The following is a 27,877-nucleotide window of genomic DNA, read 5'->3' as shown; positions in this document are numbered from 1 at the left end:
CAAAACCTTGTTTGTTTTTCAGAGCCCTTCATAACCTAGCCCCCTCCTATCTTCCTAGGCTGCTGCTTCTTTTTTTTGTGGGGTAATAAGGGTTAAGTGACTTGCCCAGGGTCACACAGCTAGTAAGTGTCAAGTGTCTGAGGCTGGATTTGAACTCAGGTCCTCCTGAATCCAGGGCTGGTGCTTTATCCTCTGCACCACATAGCTGCCCCCTTCCTGGGCTTCTTAACACCTTACTCCCTGACACATACTCTTGACTCCTGGCTGTTCCATAAACGAGCCCCTCCATCTCTTGACATTTTTTCTGGATGTTCTGGATGCCTGGAATGCTCTCCCTCCTCCACTCACAACTGCTGACCTCCTTTGGCTTCCTGTAAATCTCCTCTCGAATCCCACCTTTCCCAACTCCTCTTAATTCCATTGTCTTCCCTCTGTTAATTATTTCCTATTTGTCCTGTATATATAATTTGCTTTCTATATATTTGTTTGCATGTTGTTTCCACCTCCCCCCCACATTGGATTGCAAGCTCCTTGAGGGCAGGGACTGTTTTTTGCCTCTTTTTGTATCTCCATCACTTAGCACAGTGCCTGACTTAAATATTTGTTGATTGATTAATTGATGTCTCTGAAATATTTGGTTAATATCACATTTTTATGCAAAATTAACTCAGAAGAGCAGAAGAATGAGCTGAAATAAGTACTTAGTTTCCTCTTTAGAGATGTATAATCTCCATCTAGTCCAGGTGTCCTGGGCCTTTTTTGTATGCCATGGGCCCTTTGGGCAGTGTGGTGAAAAGGCCTTTGAAGAGTTCAGCTCCTCAGAAGTGTGCTTTTAAATGCATAAATACAAAAATACAGGATTACAAGGGGACCTAATTCTATTCAAATACAACTCTCCAAATACTTGAAAAACAAATTCCTGGAATTCACCCAGGTGAAGAACCCTTGCCAAGCTAGCATTCTTGAGAGATCCCTGGGCAAGGTGACACTAAGTGCTGATTACCTTTAGAGGCGTAGATATGCTTCCTGAGCTGATGTCTATGTTTACACCGAGGAAGAAGCTTTCAGAAATCTTGAGATAAAAAACAGTCCATGACAACCAGTTTAGGCAGCACTTCGGAAATGTTTTATTGACAATTATTGATATTAATGTATAACAGTATCCTTATTAGCTTATTAACTTTTCTTCACTTCATGCTTTCCTACTGTTTGCAGCATTCCCTCCTGCTGATGTGTAAAATGCCAAAGAGTTTTATAATATTTAATACCCACTGAGCATTAAGGGTTTGCCAAATGTTCTTTAGGAACATAGAAATAGGTGTGGGCTTCAGCTGCTCTTCCGAAAATCTAGATTTGACAGATGGGTGAGATATATGTTTTGAGAGAAGATGGGCCCAAAGGAAGCAAGCAACCTTGAGACTGATTCCCAGCCACTGTTGTTTGTCTAAATAGGAGTTATTCAAAGTACAGGCAGAGATAGAATGACAATGCTGGTACTGTTCAGATAACTTCTGGATATTTGTTATTAATCTCCATTTTGCTTGATTGAGCTGGGTCTTTGTTCTTACTATCCTTGCCCTTTTCCTCAGCTCCCTCTGAGAATGGTATCACATCATGCATCTTAAGTTCTCTGGTCTGGGAGGGTAGAGACAACCTTGGGTCCTTTTATCTGTGGGAACTGATGTGGTGAAATTAGTAACTAAAGCCAGGCCTGTCCACCCAGACTACTTACAGATTTGTCTTCTTGCAGAGATTCTGTTGGGTTTGATTTTCTGAAGACTGTCTGTAACCGATTTGAGTCACCAGAAGACGTTGGAAAAGCCTTTCTACTCCACATTGAGCTCCTCTTACAAAGGAAGGAAGACCAGCTTGCCAAGGAGAAGATTGAGGGCATCCTTACAGGTTTGTAACTGGTTACTGCAAAGTGCTGATCTGCAGAGAATCATCCTCAGACAGAGGGAGTGGAAAATAGCAGGAGGTGACAGTAGAGAAGTTGGGCTTCCTTTTTCCCCCCTTCTACGTTGTGCTTTCTCTGATGGCCACTGAGTGTGGTAGCCCCTCATCTCTCCAGAGCTTAGCCATACAGGCAGTGTCAGGCAGCCAAGAGCCAGGAAGAAAGCAGGTACCAACTCCAAGTCAGCTTCCTACTCAGGGCCTACTTTTAGCCTGCATTTGTTTACATTTGTGTACTCTGCATTGATAACTAACAAACTTGGTTATACAGTTTCACAATTCCTAGTAGTTTTAGAGACAGCCAGTCGTTAAAGGGGGAGAAGGGGGAGAGGGACTGCTATAGACGGGCACAATAATATCAAGTTGGGGGGACAGCTTGGCTGCTACAAAGGGAGACCCATTAGGGTTGAAGCATACAGTGCCTATTCATGATGATTCTCATCCTCCAAAGGCAAAATAAGAAAGCAAGGAAGCCAGGAGGCCGCTTATTTTAGAAAGGTTTCTGCCCGGTTCATTGGTTAACGTTTTTGGTTCTTAAAATCTGGCTATGCAATTGAATCACTCCCTAAGAATTCTAAATAGCCACAGGTTTTGGTTTTTGTTTTGGGGGGGGGTTTTGTTTGTTTGTTTTTATGGGGCAATGAGGGTTAAGTGACTTGCCCAGGGTCACACAGCTAGGAAGTATTAAGTGTCTGAGGTCGGATTTGAACTCGGGTCCTCCTGAATCCAGGGCTGCGCCACCTAGCTGCCCCCAATAGCCATAGTTTTATGAGCTTTTGAATACTACCTTGCAGCACTATGGTGCTTTGCCATTTTCAAAATGCTTCGACCTTTACTCTCTTTACCCCCCTCATCTCTCCATTGGAGATTGAGTAGCACAAATATTTTTATCTTTATCCTTAGACATGAGGAAACAGAGGCTCTAAGACCTTAAGGGACTTGGCCATGAACACACAGATAGTAAGTGGCTGAGGTAGGGTCTCCCTCAGGTCTCCTGTGCTCTGTCCACTACCTCATTCATGCTCATTTCTTTGATCGAGAAATTGATCCACAGCAAGACCGAGGGACTGAGTAAATGGTAGAGGCAGTGCTTAAAGCCAGGTGTTGTGACTTCTGTCTCTACACCTTGCCCTATCCCATGGTGGCCACACACCTCTTGGGAGAAGAACATTTGTAGGTGACATATTAGGTAGCTTCTGACTCCTGGCTGTTCCCAGGGCCAGAAGCATGTTTGGTGACTGGCCTAGGAGTCAGGTTTTCTCAGGAGCGCTAATGCAGATTTTGACACAGTCTCCCCTTTTTCAAAAAGAGCAGAAGGAGAGGACAGGGAGGGCTTGTGTTTGTATCAAGTTCCGCCTTCAGCTAGCATGCTATTATGGTATCAATGGTTCCTTAATTGGCTAATGTCTTGGAACCTTGTAAATTTCTAGACTGAACATACTTGTCTGTGAGTCATGGGGTTTAAAACCGATAAAGCTTACATGTAAACCTGGACTTAAAGCACTTTACAAGTGCCCGAGGGCATAATTGGCCTCTATTGTGAACTTGACCTGATCTCCTTAGTACATTATACTAGAAATGTTCTTTCTTATTAATGATTTCTGGCATTGTTGTGGGCTCATTCACAACTGTATTACCTTGCCAGAAAATGATCCAATTTGGAGCCTAGAAAACGGGTTAAAAGAGACTGATGGGAGGAAAACTGGCCCAGATCGATGGAAGTGTTGTCTCGTAAATTCTGATTGTGATATGGATACTGATGAGACTCATTGTCAATGTGGTTGTTTTCGATCCCTGCTCAAAGATTACAGTCTATTACACTATTGATGGACATGAAAGTTGTAGGTTTCTGTTCACAAGCATGTTGGGTTTTTTTTTCAGCTCATCGTGCAGGAAAAGAGCTGCCCTGCCAAATATTAAGCTGGCTGCACAACATTCTTTGGGACCGAGCTGCCCAAAATTTTGAGGTTTGGACATCTTTATTCTTTATTCTTTTACTCCTTCCTTTTCTTTTCTTCAGGTCAAACAGGCTATGACAAACTTTTGATGTGCTAAATGGTTTCCCTATCCTTCTCTAATCCATTTCTTCACAGGCTACCAAAGTCATCCTCCTAATCATTAAATCACTCCCCTGTTCAAAAGCCTTTAGTGACCCTCCCCTCTCCTGTGTGTGCTGATCAGGGCTGAGTATAAATCATGACACTCAGCCTTTAAGCCTTCTTAAAACCCAGCTCACTTGAAGGAGAACAGCCTTTGGGAAATGTCTTGGGGCCTGAAAAAAAGGGAATATCTTTCTACAGTTTACCTCGATTACTTTTAGTCTTGTAATTGTATTGGCTTCTACAGCTACTTAAAAAACCATTAAAAAATTGCCCATATCTTACACATGGATTCCTGTTGTTTCTTCTTAACCCTCAGGCCCAGAATTACTCGGAAGCCCTGCAGTGGTATAACTACTCCCTGGGTTTCTATCCATCTGGGCAGATGGATCCGGACTTTGCCAAACTGCAGAGAAATCGAGCTTCCTGCTACATTCATCTGAAGCAGCTGGAAAAGGTCCTTTGGTTTCTCCCTTCTGGGGCTCTCCATAGGCAGAGTCTAGGATGGCTGGGGAGGACAATATTCTTTGTGTCTTCCTGGCAGTCATTGGCTCCAAAGATACTTAGAGTCATTCTCCATTTGTGTCCAACTTAGTGCAAGGCTGAAGGGGTCATCTAGAGCAGGAGAACATGTCCAGCCGTGCGTTCAGATTGTCAAGCGCTGCAAGCGAAAGCCTTCCTGGGGCTCTTTTTTCCTGCTTTATTAGAAGGGTAGAGGGAAGAAGAGGGTCTTCTTAGTTTTTGTAATTGACAGTAGATTCTGACGGGTAAGTCTTGTTGGAGTTGTGAAAGGTCACTCTGATCAGCCATCTGTCACAGATTGAAGGCTAACATTTCTTTCTAGCAAGTGTGCAATGAAGGAAAATGTTCAGGTAAGAATCCTGTTCTTTTGCCTTCTGGGCTGATTGCTTCTGACTTGCTAGCAGCCTTTGCCATGACTGTGAAGTGACTTTTCAGCAGGAATACATTTTAGAAGGTGAAAGAAAGGGGTGATGACCTAAAGCTAGAATCATCCCTATTGCCTAGAGATGTCGGACCTTCTTCTTCCTCAAGCCAGCCCAGAACAAGCAAGTGTGGAGGACACACCCTTCCTTGAGTCAGGCAATCGACATTGATGAAGCACCTACTGTGTGCTGAACCCTGGGGAAACAGAGAGGCAAAGGACAGTCCTTGCAAACAACTCAGTATAGACCAAGTCTAGACAGGCAGGATAAATTGGGGCTAGTTTCTGAGGGGGGACTGGGAAAAGTTTCTTGCAGGAGGTTGCCCAGTAAGCCAAGAGGTGGAGACTAGTCAGAGAAAACGCCTGTAGTCAGGAGGTTGAGTATGTTGTGTGTGCTAGGAACAGCAAGGAGGCAAGAGTCACCAGATACCAGAGTATGTTGCGGGGGGCCCTTAAGGTAAAAGAGTGGAAAAAATGCAGGAAAGTGTGCCACTTCTGAAGGGCTTGAAACACCAGAGGACTTTCCATTTGATGCTCTGGGTGATGGGGAGCCACAGGCATTGATTGAATGGGCGAGGGGGTGCAGGGGTGACATAGATTTATAATTTAGTTCCCTAAATTCACTTTGGTGGCTGAATGGAGGATAACCTGGCATGGGGAGAGCCTGAAGGCAGGCAAATGCACCCCCCCCCGCCCCCAGCAGGCTTCTGTCCAAGGGTGAGGTGAGGAGGGCATGCACCAGAGCAATATCAACAAAAGGACTTGGCAACAGACTGGCTTTGGGAGGTGAGAGAAGCAAGGAGTTAAGGGTCATAGCCAGGTTGCAAGCCCAGGGCCCTCAGCAGTATTAGGAAGCCATGGAAAGTGTGGACCTGTGCAGAGTAAGAAGATTGTGTCTCCTTTCAAAATGTTAACACCCACTTTTTAGGAAAGTGTGAATCTAGTGTGGCACTTTGTGAAGCATTATTCCCTTCAGCAGATCACAGATTGAATGCCTCCACATATTTGGCAGGAGAGTTCAGAGATTCGTGGTGGGTGTGGGTCATTCCTGCTTCAGTTGGAGAGATGGAAAGGGGCCTGTTGTCACCATCCCACACTTAGGTTGTGTCCTGCCCTCAGGAGCAGTCCCCTCTTTTTGCTACCTTATTATTGTATTTGTCTTCTACCAAAAAAGGGCTTCTTTCCCCTTATGTTCAGAAGGAAAGGAGCCCAAGTTTTGAGTACAGAATCAGGAGAAACAGCATGATATGCTGGGACTGAATATCAGGAGATCTGGGCTCTCTCACTCTGGTTCTTTGACTGTCAAGCAGTATGACCTTGGACAAGTCACTTTCCCTCACTAGGCCTCAGTTTTTGAAAAATGAGATTTCAAAAAAAAAAAAAAAGAAAAAAAGAAAAATGAGATTTCTAAGGTTCTTTCTAACTCTTAACTCCTCTGATGATAGAGGTCATCTATTTCAACCCCTTATTTTGCAGAAAAGGAAATTGAGGCCCTGAGAGTAAATGACTTGCCTCTTCCACCCCTGGCTGAAGCTATGGTCTTACCTTTCTATGTCTTTAAGCCAGGGGTTCTTGACTTGCAGTTCATGAACCCTAAGGGTTGGGGTTTATGGATACATTAGAGGGAGTCCATGAACTTGCCCCCCACCCCCCGCCTGTAATAGCAAACTTCATAGCAAAAATATTTGGGGATCTGCATTTCACTAGAATTGGTTTCTTTTGTAATCCTCTGCATTTTATTTTATGTATCTAAACACATTCTTCTGAGAAGGGGTCCACAGACTTTACCAGCCTGCCCAAGGGGTCCTTTACTAAGCCCCATTAGTGAGACAGTAGAATATTGAGAGACTTGCTTCTCAGGCCTCTTTTCCTTGGGAAGTTCTGGTAGAATTAATCCCCTTCAACTTTGGAGTCCTTTGTAAGGTTGGAGGCCACATTGAGGGGCAATTGATGAGATCACATGACCCAACATGTACCTGTCAGAGTCATAGGGGCTGAGGGTGTGGAGTATACTGTGGCATTGTTGCAAGAGCACTGGTTTTGGAGTCTGAGAACCTAAGTCCTGCCTTTTCTTCTTACTATCTGTAACATCTTGGCCAAGTCCTTTCCTCTTTCTGGGCCTATGTAAAAGGAACAGTTGAGTTTAGATGATGTCTGAGCTCAAAAAATCTGGGATGAATTTGATGGCACCTTGACCCAAGAGATTGTGCTGGAAATAGTATCAGATCATAGGTTTGGAGCTAGAAGAAACCTTGGTAGTCATAGAGTTTGACCCTTATTCAGAGGAGGAAACTGAGGCAGACAGCAGTTAAGCGACTTGCCCAGCTTGTAAGTATCTGAGTCCAGATTTGAACCCCAGGCTTCCTGGCTCTATCCACCATATAGTGCCAGAGCAAAAACTCAATTGGATTTGAGAAGTAGACGATGGCATTAGGGGATGATTGGTCGTGTGGGTCATACAGTATCAGTTCTCCTCAGGTGTGTGGGCTGCCAGTGCTACAGATGAAGTGAACCACAACATCAGAAAGCATTTCTGGGATTGTTATACAGCTCTCAGTAGACAAGTTTTAACGTGTCACTAACTGTGCTCGTTTTATATGGTCCAAAATATCTTACCCCTTTCTAGTAGGCCTGAAGATACAGCTAGAGCACTGGCCCTTTAGTTGGGAGAACCTGAGTTCAAATCTCACCTCATACACTAGCTGTGTGACCCTGGGCAAGTCGCTTAACCCCAATTGCCTTAAAAAACAACAACAAAAACATGATGTTTATCTTGCCACTGGACCCAGATGACTCTGGTGACCTTGCACAGCCCTCCTTCACTTAAATCCAATTCAGTACAAGTCATGACATCATCCCCATGTCATGGTCCTCTTGGAGAAGGAAGGACAAACAACAAGGAAATGAATTGACCGTTTTGCCTAAAAGTGTCAGCATCTTGATATGGCTAAAAGTGTCAGCATCTTGATATGGCCACTAGGTGGCGATGTGGCTTCTGTTTGCATTGAGCACATCCCATCAGGCCTTTCCTGACAGGCTGGAGATGCTTCTGTGCAGCCCTGGAGGACGGTGGACAGCCATTTTCACATACTTAACTGTCGAAACAAAACACAAAATCAGGACTTAGGAAGCCATGAGATGAAGGTTCACTCCTAAACATGTGGTATAGTTATATGGTACAAGTCTTAGGAGCTTCCCAGCATCATCAAATCAACAAGTTTCTTTATCTGGAAAACAGGGATGTTTGTAGTCCCTGGCTTCCAGGGTGGTGGTGAGGCCCAAAGGAGATGATAGATCTAGAACTCACTTTGTAAACCGATCGTCATTGCTATTATTATCGTAATGACATTTTGGAAAACCACCAATCTTAGAGTGGTCATCATATCTAATGTCCCCATTTCAAAGATGAAGAAATTAAGGCTTGGGAAAGTTAAGTGATTTATTTGAGGTCTCAGAGCAAATGAGGCCTGGGACCCAGGGCTCCCTGCTCTTAGGGTAGTGTTCTTCACATCATGAGCTACATCCCTTATTGGGCAGACACAGGAGAGCTTGAAGACACAGTCATTCATGCCTATTAGGGGCTTCATGTCTTAGTCTAGAGAGAGGATTTAGTTACAAGAAATAACGAGAGAAGGCTTGAAGACAGTATGTGGAGTGCAGACTCTTAAGTCCTGTGGGGATTCAGGGAAATAAGAGGTAATAGAAATAGAGGTAAGTATAAATAAAATATAAAGAAATAAGAAATATACAGGTAAGAAAAACTGAACTGGGACTTGAAGCATCAGTAGGATTTCATAAATGGTGAGGGAGCCACTGAATGTGAGGAGAATGACAAAAGCCCATGCATGGAAGTGGGAAAGTATGAGACTTGGAGAAGTAAGCGTGCTGCCCTGAATGGAGCTGTGAGGCAGAAGGCTTCATGGGAGAGAACAGAAAGCCTTTCCCCTTCTCGGCCTTCTTGGCCCCTCTGTGACTCTGGAAGACTTTGAATAGCAGTCTAAAGAATCAGGACTTAAAATAATTAAGAACTCTTGATTAGATGATGATGAAAGTCGTGTTTTAGGTAGGTTCATATGAATTGATTATGGGGCGGGGGGAGAGATCAAATAGACTATTTGGAAAGTCATCTAGATAAAAGAGGATGAGGACCTAGACTTAAGATAGTGGCAGTGTGTATGGAAAGGAAGGTACTAGTATAATTCTAACTAATAGTACCAGCTAGCATTTACATAACTTTTACCTTGTGCCAGGCGCTTGGCAAACATCTCTTTTTAACCCCATAACAACACTAAGAGGTAGATGCTGTTATTGTCCCTGGGCAGCTAGATGGCACAGTGGATAGAGCACTGGCCCTGAAGTTGGGAGGACCTGAGTTCAAATCTCACCTCAGACACTCAGCTGTGTAATGCTCGGTAAGTCACTTAACCCCAACTGCCTTAAACATCTGGGGCCATCTCCAGTTGTCTTGATGAAGACTTGCCAGTGGACCCAGATGGCTCTGGAGGAGTGAGGCTGGTGACCTTGCACAGCCCTGTCTCACTTAAATCCAATTCAGTGCAAGTCATGACATCTCCCCGATGTCAGGGTCCTCTTGGAGAAGGAAGGTCAACAATTACAATATTGTCCCTATTTTTCAGTTGAGGAAACTGAGGCAGAAATAAGTGAAATGACTTGCCTCTGGTCACACAGCTAGTAAGTGTCTAAGGCCAGATTTGAACCCAACTCTTCCTGATTCAAAGCCCAGTGCTCTATCTGCTATGCTACCCAGCTGCATAAAAAAGAAAGATAGATTTCATAGAATCTCATATGTGGAGGATGCTTTCAACCTTCTATGAAATATAGGAATCTGTTCTACAATGTCTCTAGCAGATGAGTGCCCAGCCTCTGACTATTTCTAGTGACAGTTTGGTGAGTGACTGAGAATCTGAGGCGTTGTGATCCAATAGAAAGCGCCAGTTAAGAAGTCAGGAGACTTACAGTCTTGTCTTTTCCACTCATAAACCTGATCCCAGTCGCTTAATTTCTCATCTATAAAGTGAGAACATTGGACTAGATCAGCTCTGACGTCTTCTCCTCCCTCAAGCTAACGTTCTGCAGCATTACAGCTCCTGTATGATGAGCCTGGAAGGTGGGAAATGGTGCAGCCTTGATAGGAATGGGGCAACTGAAAGGGGAGTTGTTTGGGGAGGAAAAAATCACACAAGTCAATGAACATTGATTAATCACTTGCCATGGGCAAGATCCTGTAAACAAAGACAAAAGGAAATCATCCACAGCTCTCGGCAAAATCACAGGATGTTAGAATGAAAAGGAGATTCAGGAAGGCCCGAGAGACTGTGACTCAACTGCACACACAGAAAGCAAGGCCAGAACTGGGGCCTCTTGAGTCTTCCTCCCTTCTTTCTGAGTTCTGCTTCTGACTCTCCTGACTGTGCCATCCTGCCTCAGCTGCCATCTCACCCCGGAGCATCCTCCTACCCCTTTTACCATTGGTGTGTCCTCCAGGAACTTCCATTTGGAGGAAAGGCCTAGGCCAGTCGTCCCTCCTCCCGGTCCTGGCTCTACTTCTGGCTTTTGCCCCCAGGCACCTGGAGGAATACCTCTCCCCTTTCCCCCTTTCTTCACCCCCCCCCCTTTTAGTGCCCTTTTGCATATCACCCTTGAGAGGGTCCCCTGAACTTGCCTTTTTGAGTTGCCATATTTTCCAGGACCCAGAGTATATAGGAAGCCTTGAACATGTCAAGGACGAACACCCCCCACCCCCATCAGCCGCCATAATTTGTTGTTTGCTCCCCAAGCTGGACTCCCTGTGTGTCCTTGGGAGTCAAGACAGGTGCCAGACAGGCTGTGCTAGAGTGAGAAACTGCTTGTGCAGCTGGAAGCCCAGTAGATAAGCAGACCATCCTATCTTCATGGTCTAGCAGTTCCCAAGGGAAAAGAATGCTGCTTTTGCCTTTGCCTTGCTCCTCCCCTTCAGGAGGGCTTTAGGCCTTTTCCCATCCCTCCGGCTCCTTTCTTCTTCCCATGCCCCTCTCCCATTTAGGAGCTTCTTCCTCCTTCCTTTGTTGTAATCCCATAAATACGCAAGCTTCTATCTGGATTGTGAACTCTTTGCACTTGCATAGGTTCATTTGTAATTGCAATGCGTGTCTCATGGACTTGTGATATTGTTTTTTGGTTAACAAGAGAAAGTACTGTCTTTCCTTTTGCATGTATTTGTATGTTCCTATACTCAGCACAGTGCCTGTCATGCAGTAGATAACTACTAAATGCTTATTGCCTTGGTTTGTCTGGTTCCAAATTCTTTCCATTCTATCATTATACCTGTCAGATTTGAGGGGATGTGAGATTATTCTAGAGAGAGCCATTCTGTTGGCACCTGGAAATCCTGGGGTGAAGGCTCAAGTTGTAGCTTTTAGAGCCGTGGAGATAAAAGAAAAAGTTGAAGCTGTGGGAGAAGCTTGTAGGGTGGGATGGAGATGGTGCTCCCCAATGCAAGAAAAAAGAGCCCAAAATGGAATCTGGTAGGGGGAAGAGGATGACAAGCGGTTGGTCAGATAGGTAGGAGGAAGCTCAGGAAAGCCCAGGGTCCCAGAAATGAACAGCTCCATTTTAAAAGGCTGTAGTTGGTCAGCAGCATCATAAGCCACATAACAGTCAAGAAGAAGGTCCAAGAAAGATCCAGAAAAAAGTTTTTGTGGAGTAAGAAGAGTTGGGTTCCAGCAGGTTCAAGCCACAAATAGAATGAATGGGGGTGGGGGGATTCATAGGAGATGAACAGTTTACAGTAGATCATCCCCCCCACGGGGCCAAGCATCATCGCCCCCTGGGCCCTCTGGGTACCTCCTTTTCCCTGGCCTCTTTTGAAGTTCAGTAGTTTAATTTTTTGACTTAAAACATTTCCATCATAGAGACTGATCAAGGCAAGACAACAGCCACGTGGGGCAACCTCAGCAACAAATTGCTTCATACTTAGAGTTCACATTTATCCAGCGCTTTGAGGTTTATAGTATGGTTGCCTGACAGTTCTGTGAAGCAAGGAGTAAGAGGCTTGACATCCCAAAAGAGGCTCCCAAGGCAGAGAGAGCGTGTCTCAAGTCCCACCACTCCTTTTTTGTTGTGGGGCTATGAGGGTTAAGTGACTTGCCCAGGGTCACACAGCTAGTAAGTATCAAGTGTCTGAGGCCGGATTTGAACTCAGGAACTCCTGAATCCAGGGCTGGTGCTTTATCCACTGCAGCGCCACCTAGCTGCCCCAAGTCCTGCAACTCTTAAGTGGCAGAATCAGGGCTTCCACCCAGCTTGCTGGGCTATCCCTATTGCATGTCGCTTCCCAGTCAGTTAACTAGAAAGTGTAGATGCCTCAAAACTAAGGAAGTCTAACTGTGCAAGACAAAATTAACAATGGAAAGAATGTCCTGATGGTTTCTTTCGTGGCCATAAAAAATTGTTGTAAGACTTCAGAAGTCTGGCCAAGGCTGAGCTCACAGGACTACCTGAGAGGCCAAGGTAGTTGTTGGGCACTGCCAGGATGCTCAGATTTGGTACAAGAGGAGGAGGTGGGTGGCAGATGGAGGGAGGAGAGAAGTCACTGATGTCAAAACATCAAGTGGTACTGATGACAAGAAACGAAATCTTCCTTGTGGGGAGCTCAGTGATGTGACTGAGAGTCCCACCAGCCCTTGGGACTCTTACCTGAGCTTGAGCTTTGGCAACCAACAGAGCTCATTTCTTTCTTCCTAGGCCAACGAGGCCGTAAAAGAAGCTGAAAGCTATGACGCTGCCAACATTTTCACTCGGTTCATTGTGTTCAAGATTGCCGTCTTGAGAGGCAACACTAATGAAGGTAGGTGAGCTACCCCTGAGCTCAGTGTGGTCAATGGCGCCGATGATGGGTATGCTTGTGTGTGTGTGTGTGTGTGTGTGTGTGTGTGTGTGTCTGTGCGTACATGTGCGGGCATATGGACATCTAGATAGTTTCATCACAGAAAGTAAGGGAAGAAAATAAAGGTGATGAGGGGTTACAGCCTCAAGGAGTGTAATCAAGGAGTATCAATAGAGAAGAGATGTGACTACAGATTCCAGATGGAACTAGCCCCCAAAGTTATAGAGACAAGTAGGCCAAGGAAGCCCTGCTTAGGCAGCTCTGCTGACTAGTAGCTATATTGTGTCCGGCCAGGAGCAGTGTGAGGCTGCTATGAAGATAGGACCCCAAGGCCCTGCATTATTGGAGGAAGCATGACTTATCTTGACCACATGCATATGGCTTTACATGTGTGCTTTCTCACTCTTCATGTTCTCTTGGTTTGGGCCCACTCTTCTCACTGACACTATGTATTTGTGAGAGTGGAGCACAGGATTGGGTGGGGGGGAATGCCTCCATTTTGAGCTTCTTGTGTCTCCTGGCTCACCAATGAGAATGTGGTTTTAGGAGGGTGGACCCGCCACTTCCTAGTGAACTCAGGGTGGCACACTCTTCCCCTGCCCCACCTACCCCAAACCAAAATGTCTGGGAGTGGGAAGGGGAACAGTGCCTTGTGGGAATGTCATTGGACAGGATGAGGAGCAGGGAGTGATGGGATGAGTACTCTCCTTGGAATGGAGACCTTGGTTTCAATCTGGTTTTGTTTGTTTTTGTCTTTTGGTTTTGGTTTTGGGTTTTTTTGCAGGGCAGTGAGGGCTAAGTGACTTGCCCAGGATCACACAGCTAGTAAGTGTCAAGTGTCTGAGGCTGGATTTGAACTCAGATCCTCCTGAATCCAGGGCAGGTGCTCTATCTACTGCACCACCTAGCTGCCCAGTTTCAATCTGTTTTAATGAAAGTCATCTCCCCCATTAGTTTGGCTTTTTCTCTGTATTCCCAGTGCTAAGAACTCTACCTTGTCTGGCCCACAGGCTGGTGGATCCTTTGATTAGGTGACCTTGGGTGAGTCATTTAAATTTGTTAAGCTTTAACTTTTTCATCTGTAAAGTGGAGATGATAATAGTAGCACTCGTAGGAGCTAGTTAGTGTAGTAGGTGGAACACCAGACTTGGAAGCCTACACACAGAAAGCCCTAAGTGTGAATCCTGCCTAAGACACTTACTAGCTATGTGACCTTGGGCAAGTCACTTCACTTCTTCCAGCCTCCAGATTCCTCATCTGCAGATAATTATAGCACCAACCTTCTAGGGTTGTGTAGAGCATATGAGAACACATGGCTTTGAAACCTTCAAACTATGTCAATTCTGCTGCTATTATCATTATTTTTAAAATTTTATTATTTTTTATTATCATTATTATAAGAAATATATTGGAAAGGGGGCAGGGAACATGTTTTGTAACTGTTATGAGCCCTTGTTACTAGAGCTGTGCTCTGAATGAAACTTACTAGCATCCAGAAAGAGCCAGGAGAGTTCCTTCCCTGCTTTTCAGGGTAAGCTGAGGTCAAGGCTGCTTTAGGGTTAAACTCACTGCTGTGTGTGAGGCATTCTGAAGCCAAAGAGCAGTGAACTTCAGGATTTTCTGGATACAGGATGCTGAAGAAAGAACAAGAATTTTGATTCTCTGTAGAAAAAGCAGAAACTCCATACTTTGCCTCCATGTTCATTCTCATTCTCTCCCTCTCTCCTTCTCTCTCCTTTTAAACATTCAAGTAAAACGTTTAACTTTGTAAACACAATACCCTATTGCTCATCATGTTTCTTTATCCCTCAGTAACCAATGATGGAAGGAAAATTGGGTGCTTTCTCAGCTTTCCTTTCTCCATCGTCTCTTTTTCATGATGAGATGTCATATACCAGTAAACCAAATCTGCATTTGGTTCAGTTTCAACATTCTGAACTGCCAGATTTTTCCTCTTCTTTCTTTCAAAGAGGCATTGATGGCTTGTACCATCAGTAGAGAGATTGGGTCCTCTTTTCTGGTTTAAAAAATTTTTTATTCTCAACTTAAACACCAAAAAAGAGAATATTTCCATTTATAGAGCAGAATTACAAAAGGAGGGCTGCCTATGAAATTGTAAATCTCCATTTCATACTGATTGCTTTAAAAAAAATGTGTGTGTATATATACACACAGTAATTCAACATGTTACTTTCAGAACTGTCCTCGTCTGTGATTTCTTCTTCAACCTCTTTCTCTTCCCTTCTGTGCATTTAAAAAAAAAGATTTCAATGCCTCTCTTTCTAGGGGTGCCACCATTGCTAATTTCCCCTCTGCCCCTATTCCCTCCCCCATCTCCATTTTAAAACTGAGAGAGAAAAAAGAACCCTTGTAACAGATCAGAAAGCCTCCAGCAGTTGCGTACAAGATTGGCTGTTTCTACATGTTGAGCCCATTGCCTCTCTGTCAGGAGGAGAATACGCCACTCCATCATTTGTCCTTTGGAGAGATGCTTGGTCATTGCATTGCTCAGAGTTCTTAAGGCTTTTCTTTACCATGTTGCTGTTGTCTTGGTCCTGCTCACTTCACTCTGCATCAGTTCATACTACCCACACCTCTCTGAAATCATCTAATTCATCATTTCTTATGGCACAATAATATTTCATTCTATTCCTATTACCAGAATTTGTTCATCCATTTTCCAGTTGATAAGTTTCCCCTTAGATTCTAGTTCTTTCCTTTTTTGCTGTTTAATCCCTGCTTCAGGTTTCAGGATATTTGACTGTGCACTCCCAGTATTATCCTCTTTTTTAATCCTCTTATCCCTCCCTGTCCTTCCTTATTTCCCTTTGAGTTTGGTATATTTCTATATCAGATTGTGTACGTGTGTGTGTGTGTGTGTGTGTGTGTGTGTGTAACCTCACTTTGTCCATTGCAGATTAGAATGACGTTCCTCTGATGCCTACTCCCCCTCCCACTCTTTTCTCCATGTTTGTGTATTCTTTTTCTGACACCAGTGACCAAAACCAGCAAGTTTGACTCCCTTCTTCCTCCTCATTTCTACATAAGTATATCCCTTCTTTTACTCTCCCTTCTCTGCCTTCATCAGGCTTTCAGAACAGAACCAATCTAGCCTCAGGACCTCTATTTTTCTTATTTAATCCCCTCAATAACCTTTAAAGACTTAGAATCTGAAGGGACACTCACTTCTTCTTCCCCTATTAGAATGTTAGCTTTATATCATCATCCAGTTCCTTCCATTTGATCAGGTTTTCCTTTCCAGAATTCTATTTTTTTAATTTTTTTTCTTTGTGTGCGGGGCAATGAGGGTTAAGTGACTTGCCCAGGATCACACAGCTAGTAAGTGTCTGTCTGTCTCTGTCTCTATCTGTTAAGTGACTTGTCCAGGGGGCAGCTAGGTGGCGAAGTGGATAAAGCACCGGCCCTGGATTCAGGAGTTCCTGAGTTCAAATCCGGCCTCAGACACTTGACACTAGCTGTGTGACCTTGGGCAAGTCACTTAAGCCCCATTGCCCTGCCAAAAACAACAAAAACAAAAACAAAAAAAATGTGATTAACAGGGGCAGCTAGGTAGCTCAGTGGATAAAGCACTGGCCCTGGAGTCAAGAGGACCTGAGTTCAAATCTGGATTCAGACACTTGACCCTTATTAGCTGTGTGACCCTGGGCAAGTCACTTAACCCTTGATGCCCCACCAAAAAAATATGATTAACTTGAGCAAAATCATAGTATCCTGAGTGAGCAGAAGAGTGAGTTGCAAAAAGCTCTAGGTTTGGAATTGGATCTGGGTTCAAATTTCAACTCTGCTATGTACTTGCCATGTGACCTTGGTAAAGTCCCATTCTCCCTCTGGTTCCCAGTTTCCTTGTCTGCAAAAGGAATGGGCGTTGGATTAGATACTCTTCCAGTTCTAAGCCTCTGGTGCTGTTTGGTTTTTATGTTTTTTTATGATCATTTTCTAAAAGTTCCATTGCTGTTATTATTACTGTTATTTTTTGCTGTCCCACTCAGTGCACCATTCTGATTCTACTTTCATCACTCTACATATCATTAAATACTTAATTATTGTTCATTGGTTTTTCACATGTCATTTAACTTTTCCCATATTTCTCTGCATTCTTCTCTGAATATTTCTCATTTCTTAGAACATGATCCTTTTCTCTTACTTTCACATATCAACATTTGTTCAGCCATTCCTCAGTCTTTGGGATTGTTTCCAGTTTTTGCCCTCACAAATAAAGCTACTCTACATATATTGGTATGGCTAGGTCTTTTTTCCTTTTAATAACATCCTTAGGGTTGTCATTCTTATCCTATTAGTGGAACCACTGGGTCAAAGGTGTACACGTTTTGAAGTCCTACTGTTGTTTTGTCTTTCAAAACAATTTCACCAATTCATACAGCTGCACCAACGTCGTAGTAGTGTGCCTGTTTCTTCACAGCCCTGGCAACTTTGAATTTGATTGGTTTTTTAAAGTTTGATTGGTTTTTTAAAGGCATTTACTATATTACCTCAGAATTGTTTTAATGTACATCTCTCTGTTGAAGTGCTTTAATACTTTGGCAGGTGTCTATTAACTGTTTTCTTTTGAACACTTGATCAGTATCCTTTAGCCATTTATGCATTAGGAATTGAATCTTACTCCTCAAATTTGTCTCAATTGCTTAGGGATTTTGGATGTCATATTTGATCAGATTATAGCAAAGGGTTTTTTTTCCTTCCACTTTAATTTTTATTTTGAATGCTTTGCTTTTTTGGCGACAAATTCTTTTATTTTTTTATTTTTAATTTTTTTACTGAGGCAGTTGGGGTTAAGTGACTTGCCCAGGGTCACACAGCTAGTAAGTGTTAAGTGTCTGAGGCCGGATTTGAACTCAGGTCCTCCTGACTCCAGGGTTGGTGCCCTATCCACTGTACCATCTAGCTGCCCCTGACAAACTCTTTTAAAAAATCGAATTGAACCTCTCTGTCAAATACTAACATCCTAGGCATAAAAAAGAGAAGCAAAAAATATTGGCAGGAGTAAAAAAATGAAAGAGGCCAAAGGCTTGTAGATTACACAGAAACCTCAAATCTATGTATGAAAATTTTCCTTAAGAAAAGAAGCAGGAGGTGCTAGACACGGTGAAGATCAAATAAAGTGACAACAAAAAAGCAATCAGTTACATCTTAACAGACAGGAAACAACTCCATACTGATGTGGGAGTAATTTCCTAGTCAGCTTTGAGTAAATATGTAACAACATAAAAGTACAAGGAAGAATTAAAAATGAGAAAAAAACACAATTGAGGTAGCTCCATCCTGATCTATTTTAGCAGGTTATAGATGCCCCCCAAATGGGAAACGGATGGGGGGGGGGATGGATATAAGTGCAGACTATAATCATTTCCTAAAGATGTTTCCTTAATGAGAGACCAAAACAACCTAGAAAGTACTTCAGCCAACAAGCTGATTATCTTCTTGCCAAACAGAGAGATGACTGCCAAGAACAACTCTGGTACAGAAGACAAACTCTTTTATAAAAGCTTCTCTATAGAGAAAATGGTGGGAGACTATAACTAATATTGTGAAAAGCACTGGAGAAAAAAAAAACAATCTAGAGAAAGCTTGGTAAGAAACTTAACAAAGTTAGCCAGGTGCAGTAGAAAGAGCAGCCGATCTCCAATCAGAAGGCCTGTATTCAGTTTCTGCCTCCAGTGTGTGATATTTGTATGACCTTGGCCAAGTCATTTAACCATCCTAGGCCTTAATTTCCTCTTCTATAAAATGAGTTATTTGTTTAGACCAGATGGCCATTGAGGACCTTCCCATGTCTTCCTCTATGATTTATGTCCACCAAGGACATTTATTGATGAAACTAGGAGGAGAGAAGCGAACAGTTGACAAATTGGAAAAGAAATATAAAGATTTATATACTAAGAAGTTTAAGTGGTTTTTACTGTCAAGCATGTAACATTAATTCGACACTAATTCTAAACTCATAGTCCTTTATGTACTACCTAAGTAAATGTAAATAGTATTGAAGAAAACAGATGGGAAAGTCAGCTGGATTAGAAGAGGTCTATGCTGGAGGACTTTGGGGAATTGATTATAAAAATATCCAATAGAGGGAAAATTACTAAAAGTGTAAGAAAATACTCAGGCATTATTATTACCTCAAAAAGACAAGCGAGAAGAAAGTATCTTTTTTTTCTTTTCTTTTCTTTCTTTCTTTTTTTTTTTGCGCAGGGCATTGAGGATTAAATGACTTGGCCAGGGTCACACAGCTAGTAAGTGTCAAGTGTCTGAGGCCGGATTTGAATTCAGGTCCTCCTGAATCTAGGGCCGGTGCTTTATCCACTGTGCCACCTAGCTGCCCCCAAGAAGAAAGTATCAATAACTACAGACTAATATTCCTTATTTCACATCTGTGCAAAATATTTATGAGAATTTATACATGCACAGAGGGTATCCTTAATGAAGGTATGAGAAGGGAAAGGCAGGATTTTGAAACAATATTCTATTGAAGACTATACCTTTACACTCCTGCAATTGACTGAAAAGCATAGAGAATACAAGATCCCACTATCTTTGTTGACTCTCAAAATGGTAGGCAATTTGGTAAAGCAAAACCCAGCCTTAAAAGCTCTTCTACATCAAGATGTCTCCCATGTATATATCAAAATCATGCAAGATTCCTTAAAAGTCAAAACAATAAGAAGGTGAGGCCTGTCTGCTGAAGATATTGTGCTGATTACATCAATCCCCGGAACATTCTAGAGCCTACTAAATGGGATTCACAATCACTATAAACAATAGACATGGGAAGAACTAGATGAATGAAGAATGCCTGTTGTTCAGACTGTGATATGCAGTTGGATGGGACAATCCAAAGAGCTGATTCATCAACCCACATATGTTGGACAGATACAGAAAATGGACAGTGAGCTAGACTCTGAACTGAACAAGAGGAAGAGAACAGACTGGATTGCCATTGGGAAGTTATGCAGGTTTTTAAAAATTACCTCAAACTTCTCCCTGAAACAAAGACTCATCTTTTTAACCCCAGTTTAAAAAAAATTTTTTTAAACCCCAGTATTCTTTCTGTGGTGATATAAGGTTGTGAATTAGGGTATATGAGTCTATGAAGAACTGAAGTTGAGGATCACCCAAAGAGCAAGAAAAAAGCACGTGGAAGATGTGAGCAACATATCATTAACAAGAAATTGCCTAGGAAAAGCAGCATAAACTACTTCATCGGAGAAATGCATGACTAGGCCAGTGAAGTAGCTAGAACCAGGGAATATAACTGCTAGCCTCTGCATACTACATTGGTGTTGGTCAAGAAAAAGGAAGGGCCACTGTAATGGTGGGTGGACTTGTATTTGTATAGTGAATTTGAAGGAGGACATGGAATTGATCATTTAAAAAAAATTTTTTTTGGTGAGGCAATTGGGGTTAAGTGACTTGCCCAGGGTCACACAGTCAGTGTCAAATGGCTGAGGCTGGATTTGAACTCAGGTCCTCCTGAATCCAGGACTGGTGCTCTATCCACTGCGCCAGCTAGCTGCCCCCGAATTGATCATTTTAAAACTACTTCACGGGGGCGGCTAGGTGGCGCAGGGGGCGGCTAGGTGGCGCAGTGGATAAAGCACCGGCCCTGGATTCAGGAGGACCTGAGTTCAAATCCAGCCTCAGACACATGACATTTACTAGCTGTGTGACCCCTGGGCAAGTCACTTAACCCCCATTGCCTCGCCAAAAAAAAAAAAAAAAACTACTTCACACTAGCTGAATATTTGTTTCAGTCATTTTTTTCCTTCTTCATGACCTTGGGATTTATTTTCCAAAATGAGGATATGAACACCAATATACATGTTGATGTTCCCTCAAACACCCATACCTCCTTGTGCCTACTTCTCTGCTCTACCTTAGCTACCCATAGGCATAGTCACAGCCCAAGAATTCCATTGCGATGACCAAGGCACCCATCTGGCTTTACTTCACTAATGGTAATCTTTTAGCATTCTTTTGCTTTGCCTTACGATCCTTATGTTTTTCATCCTCATTGTGACCACGAATCCCTCTTCAATATTTTCCAAGTCTATCATCTCTGCTCTGTCTAGACTCTCTCTTCCCAATATTGACTCATTAATTCCTCTCCCACCCCTGCTTCTGACTCTCGAGACTTTGTCACCATGTCTTAGTTTCCTTTTCTCCCTGGAAGTTTCCTTATTCTCTGTGTTCTTTTCCCACTTTTCCCCACCCCCTTCCCATTGGTCCCCTTCTCCCATTAATGAGTTACTTCCTGGAACTCTCACTTTTAAGGAAAAGCCCAGGTCAGCCATCCTTCATTCCTCTCCTGGCTCTGTCCCTGATGCTCCAGACTTTGCCATCATACCTGGAAGTACTTCCCTGATTTCAGCTCCCTTTTATATGTTGTCTTTCCCTATTAGAATGTAAGCTCCTTGGGGGCACAGTGCTTGTCGCATAGTAAATACTTAATAAATGCTTGTTAATTTGACTAACCCCTAGTGAACCATTTCTTTTCTATACTATCCTCTGCCTTCAAATTCTTTGTTCCCTTGTCCTTTTGACTTTGAGCCTTGCTAAGATCCAACCCTGATTACTCCTACCAACTCTTCCAGTTGTACTCGTGCTGCTAAATAGAGTTGTAGAATTCACACATTTGTTCTGGTTGGGTCCACTACAAATTTATGTTATATACTATCAGATTCTCTTTCAAAAAAAATAGATTCTCTTTCTCAATTCCCACCAAGGCTGTTCCACACCTTCTTTTCTTTCCTCAATCCTCCCACTACCCTTTCCCTACTCTAAGGAACTGGACTCATACTTTACCAAAAAAAATGGAAGACATTAAATTTTGATCAATGGCCAATTTCCTTTGATCTTGTCCTTCTTTGGCACTCCAATATTCTCTACAAGAATGTTGTAGCTATTAGCCTCTTTTTGTTTGAATATTGGCTGAACTTGTGATTTTATTGGATCAGGTAATTCTTGATGTGGATAGTCCCTCCACTGGTGCCCATCTGCAACTCTTCTGTAACTTAAAGTCCTAGAGAGTCACCTGGAGAAACTGAGAGCAAAGCAACTTGACCAGGGTCATACAGTCAGTATGTACTATAGACAGGACTTAAACCTACTGGGTCTTGATTTTAAGACTGGCTCACCACTATCTGCTATGTCATACTGCCTCTTTATTGACTATTAAAAACATAACAAAACAATCCAAATTTTCAGCAGAACATGTTTTAATTTTCAAATTTTGTTAAGTTGCATTTTTGTTAAGTTGCAGTTGCATTCCATTTTGGTTTCAGCAGAAAGTTGCCATTTTGGAATCTTCTCCCCTCTTCACCTCTCGCCAATTTGTTGCTACTCATTGATATAGTCTATGTGAACCTTTACTGTATTGAAAATGAAGAAAAGTAAGTAATAATGTACCTTCTCTGTTAAATGTATTAGGAGGGAGATGGAACTAATATGGTAGAATGAGAAGAAGCATTAGAGTCTAGTTCTCCCTACACATCTCCTTGACAAAGATCTAGAGAATGCACCAGACTAAATTCCGATTTGGAAAGCCAAGAAGAAGTCACAGTGAGTCATTTTTCCAGCCCAGAACAGATTAGGGAGATGGACAAAGAGGTCTGTATACATTGGGGTAGGGGTCTTCCTAGGAGCTCGGAGTTTCAGGGGGCAGCATTTCAGTACCCAGAGATGGAGAGAGGGCCAGGACAAGGCACCATAGAGAGGGAAACTATAATGATATAAGAAACAGAAGATATTAACTAAGGAATTAAAAATTTTAAAACATAAAAAGGGAAAAGTTAAATGAGTTACTAAAAGAAATAGACAGCAAAACTATAATAGCGGGAGATCTCAATCTGCCCCTCTTATACCTAGATAAATTAAACCAAAAAATAAGCAAGAAAGAAGTTAATGACATGAATAGAATTTTAGAAAAGCTAGGCTAGATCTTTGGAGATGGTTGAATTAAATTGGATTTGAAGAGAAAGGTATATGCCTATTTCTCAGATGTGACAAAATTGACCATGTATTAGGGCTTATGCCTTTCAAACAATTGCAGCAAAGCAGAAATATTAAATGCACCTTTAACTGACTGTAATGCAATAAAAATTACATTCAATAAAGGGCCTTTAAAGCAAAGATTAAAAATGAATTGGTGGGAGCCAAGATGGTGGAGGACAGGCAGTAACTCCTTGAAGCTTTACCCCAAATCCCTTCAAATAATTCCATAAGACAATTCTTGGAGCAGCAGGACCCACAAAAGGACAGAGTGAGATTGTTTTCCAGCTAAAGATGGCTTAGAAGGTCAGCAAGAAAGGTGTTGTACCAGGGTGAGAGTGGAATGCAGACCCAGCCCCAGAGAACTAGGCCTCCAGAGCCTTAGAATCATCTGAGGCAGCAGCTATTTCTGGAACTCAACTCACAGACTGGTGAAGGGGTCGAGTGGTTGGCTGGGGGGAGATTGCAGGGATTTCTGCTGGTGCTGAAGCAGAGCTCTATTGTGTTGCCCGTGCTGGGAATCAGGAAGCAGTCTTGAGTGGCCCAGGTGGGGAAGGAGTGCAGGCACTCATGAGCTTGCAACCACAGTGAAACAGAATTCTGTTCCTGGGTTAAAGAGCAAGCAGGCCTGTGGTTACTTACAGACCAGAGCAAAGGCCAGGGGAGTACAGAATGTGTCTCTCCTTAAATTGTACCACCTGGGACCCCCTGAAGCTTGGGACAATGTGCCCTGGAAGCAGTGCCCCACTTTAAGAAGGAGTTAAAAGTCAAGAAATAAGCTGGCAAAATGAGCAAACAAAAAGTGCAGACACTAGAAAGTTTCTTTGGTGACAAGGAAAATCAAAATATACACCCTCAGAAGAAAGTAACAAAGTCATAGCTCCTACATCCAAAGTTTCCAAGAAAAATATAAATTGGTCTCAGGCCATGGAAACACTCAAAAAGGACTTTGAAGATAAGGGAAGAGAGGTAGAGGAAAAAATGGAAAGAGAAATGAGAGTGATGCAGGAGGGTCATGAAAAAAAAAGTCAACAGCTTGAAAAGGAGATACAAAAGCTCTCTGAAGAAAATAACTGCTTAAGAATTAGGATTTTTGGGGGGCAGCTAGGTGCCACAGTGGATAGAGCACTGGACCTGGATTCAGGAGGACCTGGGTTCAAATCCGACTTCAGACACAACACTTACTAGCTGTGTGACCTTGGGCAAGTCACTTAACCCTCATTGCCCTGCCAAAAAAAAAGAATTAGGATTTTTAAAAAAAGAATTAGGATTGAGCAAATGGAAGTTAATAACTTTATGAGAAATCAAGACACAATAAAGCAAAACCAAAAGAATGAAAAAATAGAGGGCAATGTGAAATATCTCCTTGGAAAAACAACTTTAAAAAGAGCAACATAAGACGAGGAGAAGGAGGACTGAGTGATTGATGGATGGATGGATTGATGATAATTGGATGAAGACTAGAATTGATTGATGAAGACTGATTGATGATGGTGATGATAAAACATATGGTACTTTGCTGGGCAATTGTGAAGAAAATTCTTTGTCAGGTACCTATTACTATTATTGTTATCTATTACTGTTTTTGCGATAATCAGTATTATAAGGAAATCTCTCTTTAAAGTACTATATAAATGTAGTTTGTTATTTAAAAAAAGATGATCAGGATGCTATCAGAAAAACCTGGAAAGACCTACATGAGTTGATAAAAAGTGAAATGTACTGTATACAAAATAACAGCAATATTGTAAGATGATCTGTTGTGAAGGAATTGGTTATTTTCAGCAATGCAATGATCCAAGACAACTCTGAAGGACTTATGAAAAATGCAGTCCATCTACAGAGAAAGAACTGATGGCATCTGAATACAGATTGAAGCATAATTTTTTTTGTTCCTTTAACTGAAGTTTTGTTTTTGTCTGTTTTCCTTCACAACCTGGCTAATGTGAAAATGTTTTGCACAACTACTCATGTATAACTTATAATGAATTGCTTGAGTTCTGGGGGGGGGGTGGAGAAGGAGTGAGGAAGAGAATTTGGAACACAGAGTTTTAAAAAATTGATGTCAAAATTTGTTTTTACGTGCAATTTGGTAAAATGAAAATTCTAAATAGTTAAACTCACAAAACCCCCAAAAAACAAAAACAAAAAAACAAATTAAAAAATTAATTGGCAACAAAATAATAATACTAAAGAATTCATGAGTCAAGAAACAAAATATAGAAATAATCAATAATTTCATTAAATTTAATGAAAACATGAGACAGTATGCCAAAATTTGTGGGATGTAGCCAAAGCAATAATTTTGGGAAAGTGTAAATCTCCAAACTCTTTCATCAATAAAAGAGACAAAGAGTAGCTCAACAAATTTGGCATGTAACTAAAAAACAAAACAAACCTAGAAAACCAACAAATTTAAAATCCCCAATTAAACACCACAATAAAAATCCTGAAAATCAAAGGAGAGATTAACAAAATTCAAATTTAAAAAACCTATTGAATCAATAAACTACGAGCTGGGTTGTCTTTTCTGGGGGGGGGGATAAAATAGATAAACCATTAGCTAATTTGACTAAGAAAAAAGAAGTAAAACTGAAGTTCTGTTATTAACAATGAAAAAGATGAATTTACAAGTAATGTAGAAATAATTATTTTTTAAATATTTTATTTTTTCCCAATTACATGTAAAAACAATTTTTTAACATTTTTTTTAAATGCTGAGTTCCAAATTCTCCCCAACCCTTTCATCCATCCCCCTTCCCTGTGATTGTAAGCAATTTCATATAGGTTATATGTGTTCAATGAATCAAAAAATAAAACAAAAAATAAAATGGAAAAATAGTCTGCTTCAATCTACATTAAGATTCCACAGTTCTTTTTCTGGATGTGGAGAGCATTTTCCATCGTGAGTCCTTTGGAATTGTCTTGGATTGTATTGCTGAGATGAGCCAAGTCTATCACAGCTGCTCATCACACAATATTGCTGTTACTGTATGCAATGTTCTAGTTCTGCTCACTTCACTTTGTGTCAGTTAATATAAGGCTTTCAGATTTTTTTGAAATAATCCCGTTTGTTATTCCATTACAATCATATACCACAATTTGTTCAGCCATTCTCCACTTGATGGGCATCACCTCAATTTCCAGTACAGTTTGAAAAAATAGTTAAAGGGATGCTGCCAAATTCCTTCCTTCTGTGACACAAATATGGTCTTGATATCTTAATCAGGGAGAGCCAAATCAGAGAAAGAAACCTACTGATCCATTTCTTTAATGAATATTGATGCAATAATTTTAATAAAATATTAGCAAGGATACTACAACAATATATCACAAAGATCATAGACTATGACCAGGCTAGATTTATTTCAGGAATGCAGGGCTGGTTCAATATTAGGAAAACATAAGCACAATTGATCATATTAAAAACAAAACCAACAAAAATCTAATGATTATTTCAATAGATGCAAAAAAGCTTTTGACAAAATATACCAATTCATGTTAAAAACACTAGACAGTACAGGAATAGAGTTATCTTTAAAATGGTAAGTAGTGTCTATCTAAAACTAAGAACAACATTATCAGTAATGAGAATAAGCTAGAAGCTTTTTCCTATTAGATCCAGGGTGAAGCAAGGATGGCTATTATCACCATTACTATTCAATATTGTACTAGAAATGCTGGCTATAGCAATAAGACAAGAAAAAGAAATTGAAGGAATAAGTATAAACAAAGAAGAAACAAAACTTTCACTTTTTTATAGATAATATGCTGGTTTATTTAGAGAACCCTAGAGTGTCAACTAAAAATCTAGTTGAAACAATAAGCAACTTCAGCAAAGTTGTGAGATGAAAAATAAATGCATATCATCAGCATTTCGATATATTATCAACAAAACCCAGCAGGTAGAGAAAGATGCCACTTAAAGTAACTACAGATAGTATAAAATACTTGGGAGTCTACCTGCCAAGACACACAAGGAACTACATGAGCACAATTACAAGGCTCTCTTCACACAAATGACATCTAAGTAATTGGAGAAATTGTTGTTCATCCTTTGCTTTTGAAGAGGACCAGTGATATCATGGGGTGATGTCTTAACTCATTCATGATTTGGGTTTAAGTAAGGCAGAGTTGTAAAGTCATCAGCCTCATAGTCTTCCAGTGGAAAAACAAAAGTCAAGATGATTGGTCATGGTCCGGTATGCAATGGATTACCTTGGTGTCTTCAATGTCTGACCAAGCTCTAAGTGCACCACAGTGCCTGTTTCAGCTGCCTTTGTAAGAAATTGTTCTTATCCTCCCATGTCATCTGAGGAAGTCTCCATATACTTGGTGTAGACATTCCTATAACTTGATGACTGGTTTGAGGCTTCTCAGTTACCCTTCACCTGTTTTAGCTCTTCTGCTGAGGTGGTTTTATCAGGGTGTGGCCACTGTGTGTGCTACAGCTTCTTGGAGCCTCAGGGGAGAGTTGGGTGAAAGGTGGACACCAAAGGTGGGTGAACATTCCTGAAAAGGGCTTAGCAGCTCTCACACAAGAGGTGCTAGTCCTCCTTGAACGCTTCATTCACCCCAGTTGGAGAAATATTAATCACTCGTGAGTAGGCTAATATAATAAAAATGGCAACACTATCTGAGTTAATTTTCTTCTTCACTTCCACCAATCAAGTTACCAAAGAATTACTTTATAGAGCTAGAAAAAATAAGAAAATTTAGCTGTAGGAACTAAAATATTGTCAAAGGAATCAATGGAAAAATGGGAAGGGGGTGTGGCAGTAACAGATTTCAAACTATACTAAAAAGTTGGAATCATCAAAAACAATTTGATACTAAATAAGAGAGAGAAGTTAATCAATGGAATAGACTAGGCACACAACAGAAGTAAATGAGCAAAGTTACCTGGTGTTTAATAAACCCAAAGATCCCAGCTATTGGGTCATGAAATAATTCAACAAAAATGTTGGAAAAACT

General features: G+C 41.6%; 1 protein-coding gene across 1 annotated transcript in view; it reads left to right on the top strand.

The window, feature by feature from the left end:
• The window catches only part of TEX11 (testis expressed 11), a 192,957-nt gene that overhangs the window by 128,901 nt on the left and 36,179 nt on the right, over window positions 1-27,877 (top strand). The window contains exons 9-12 of the mRNA XM_043974391.1: window positions 1,751-1,902; window positions 3,835-3,920; window positions 4,372-4,509; window positions 12,739-12,841. Coding sequence (XP_043830326.1) covers window positions 1,751-1,902; window positions 3,835-3,920; window positions 4,372-4,509; window positions 12,739-12,841 — 479 coding nt within the window. The remainder of the gene's footprint in view (window positions 1-1,750; window positions 1,903-3,834; window positions 3,921-4,371; window positions 4,510-12,738; window positions 12,842-27,877) is intronic.

The sequence above is a fragment of the Dromiciops gliroides genome, chromosome X (genome assembly GCF_019393635.1).
Source record: "Dromiciops gliroides isolate mDroGli1 chromosome X, mDroGli1.pri, whole genome shotgun sequence".
Taxonomy (NCBI): Eukaryota; Metazoa; Chordata; class Mammalia; order Microbiotheria; family Microbiotheriidae; genus Dromiciops; species Dromiciops gliroides.
This window is presented reverse-complemented; position numbering and strand designations above follow the sequence as displayed.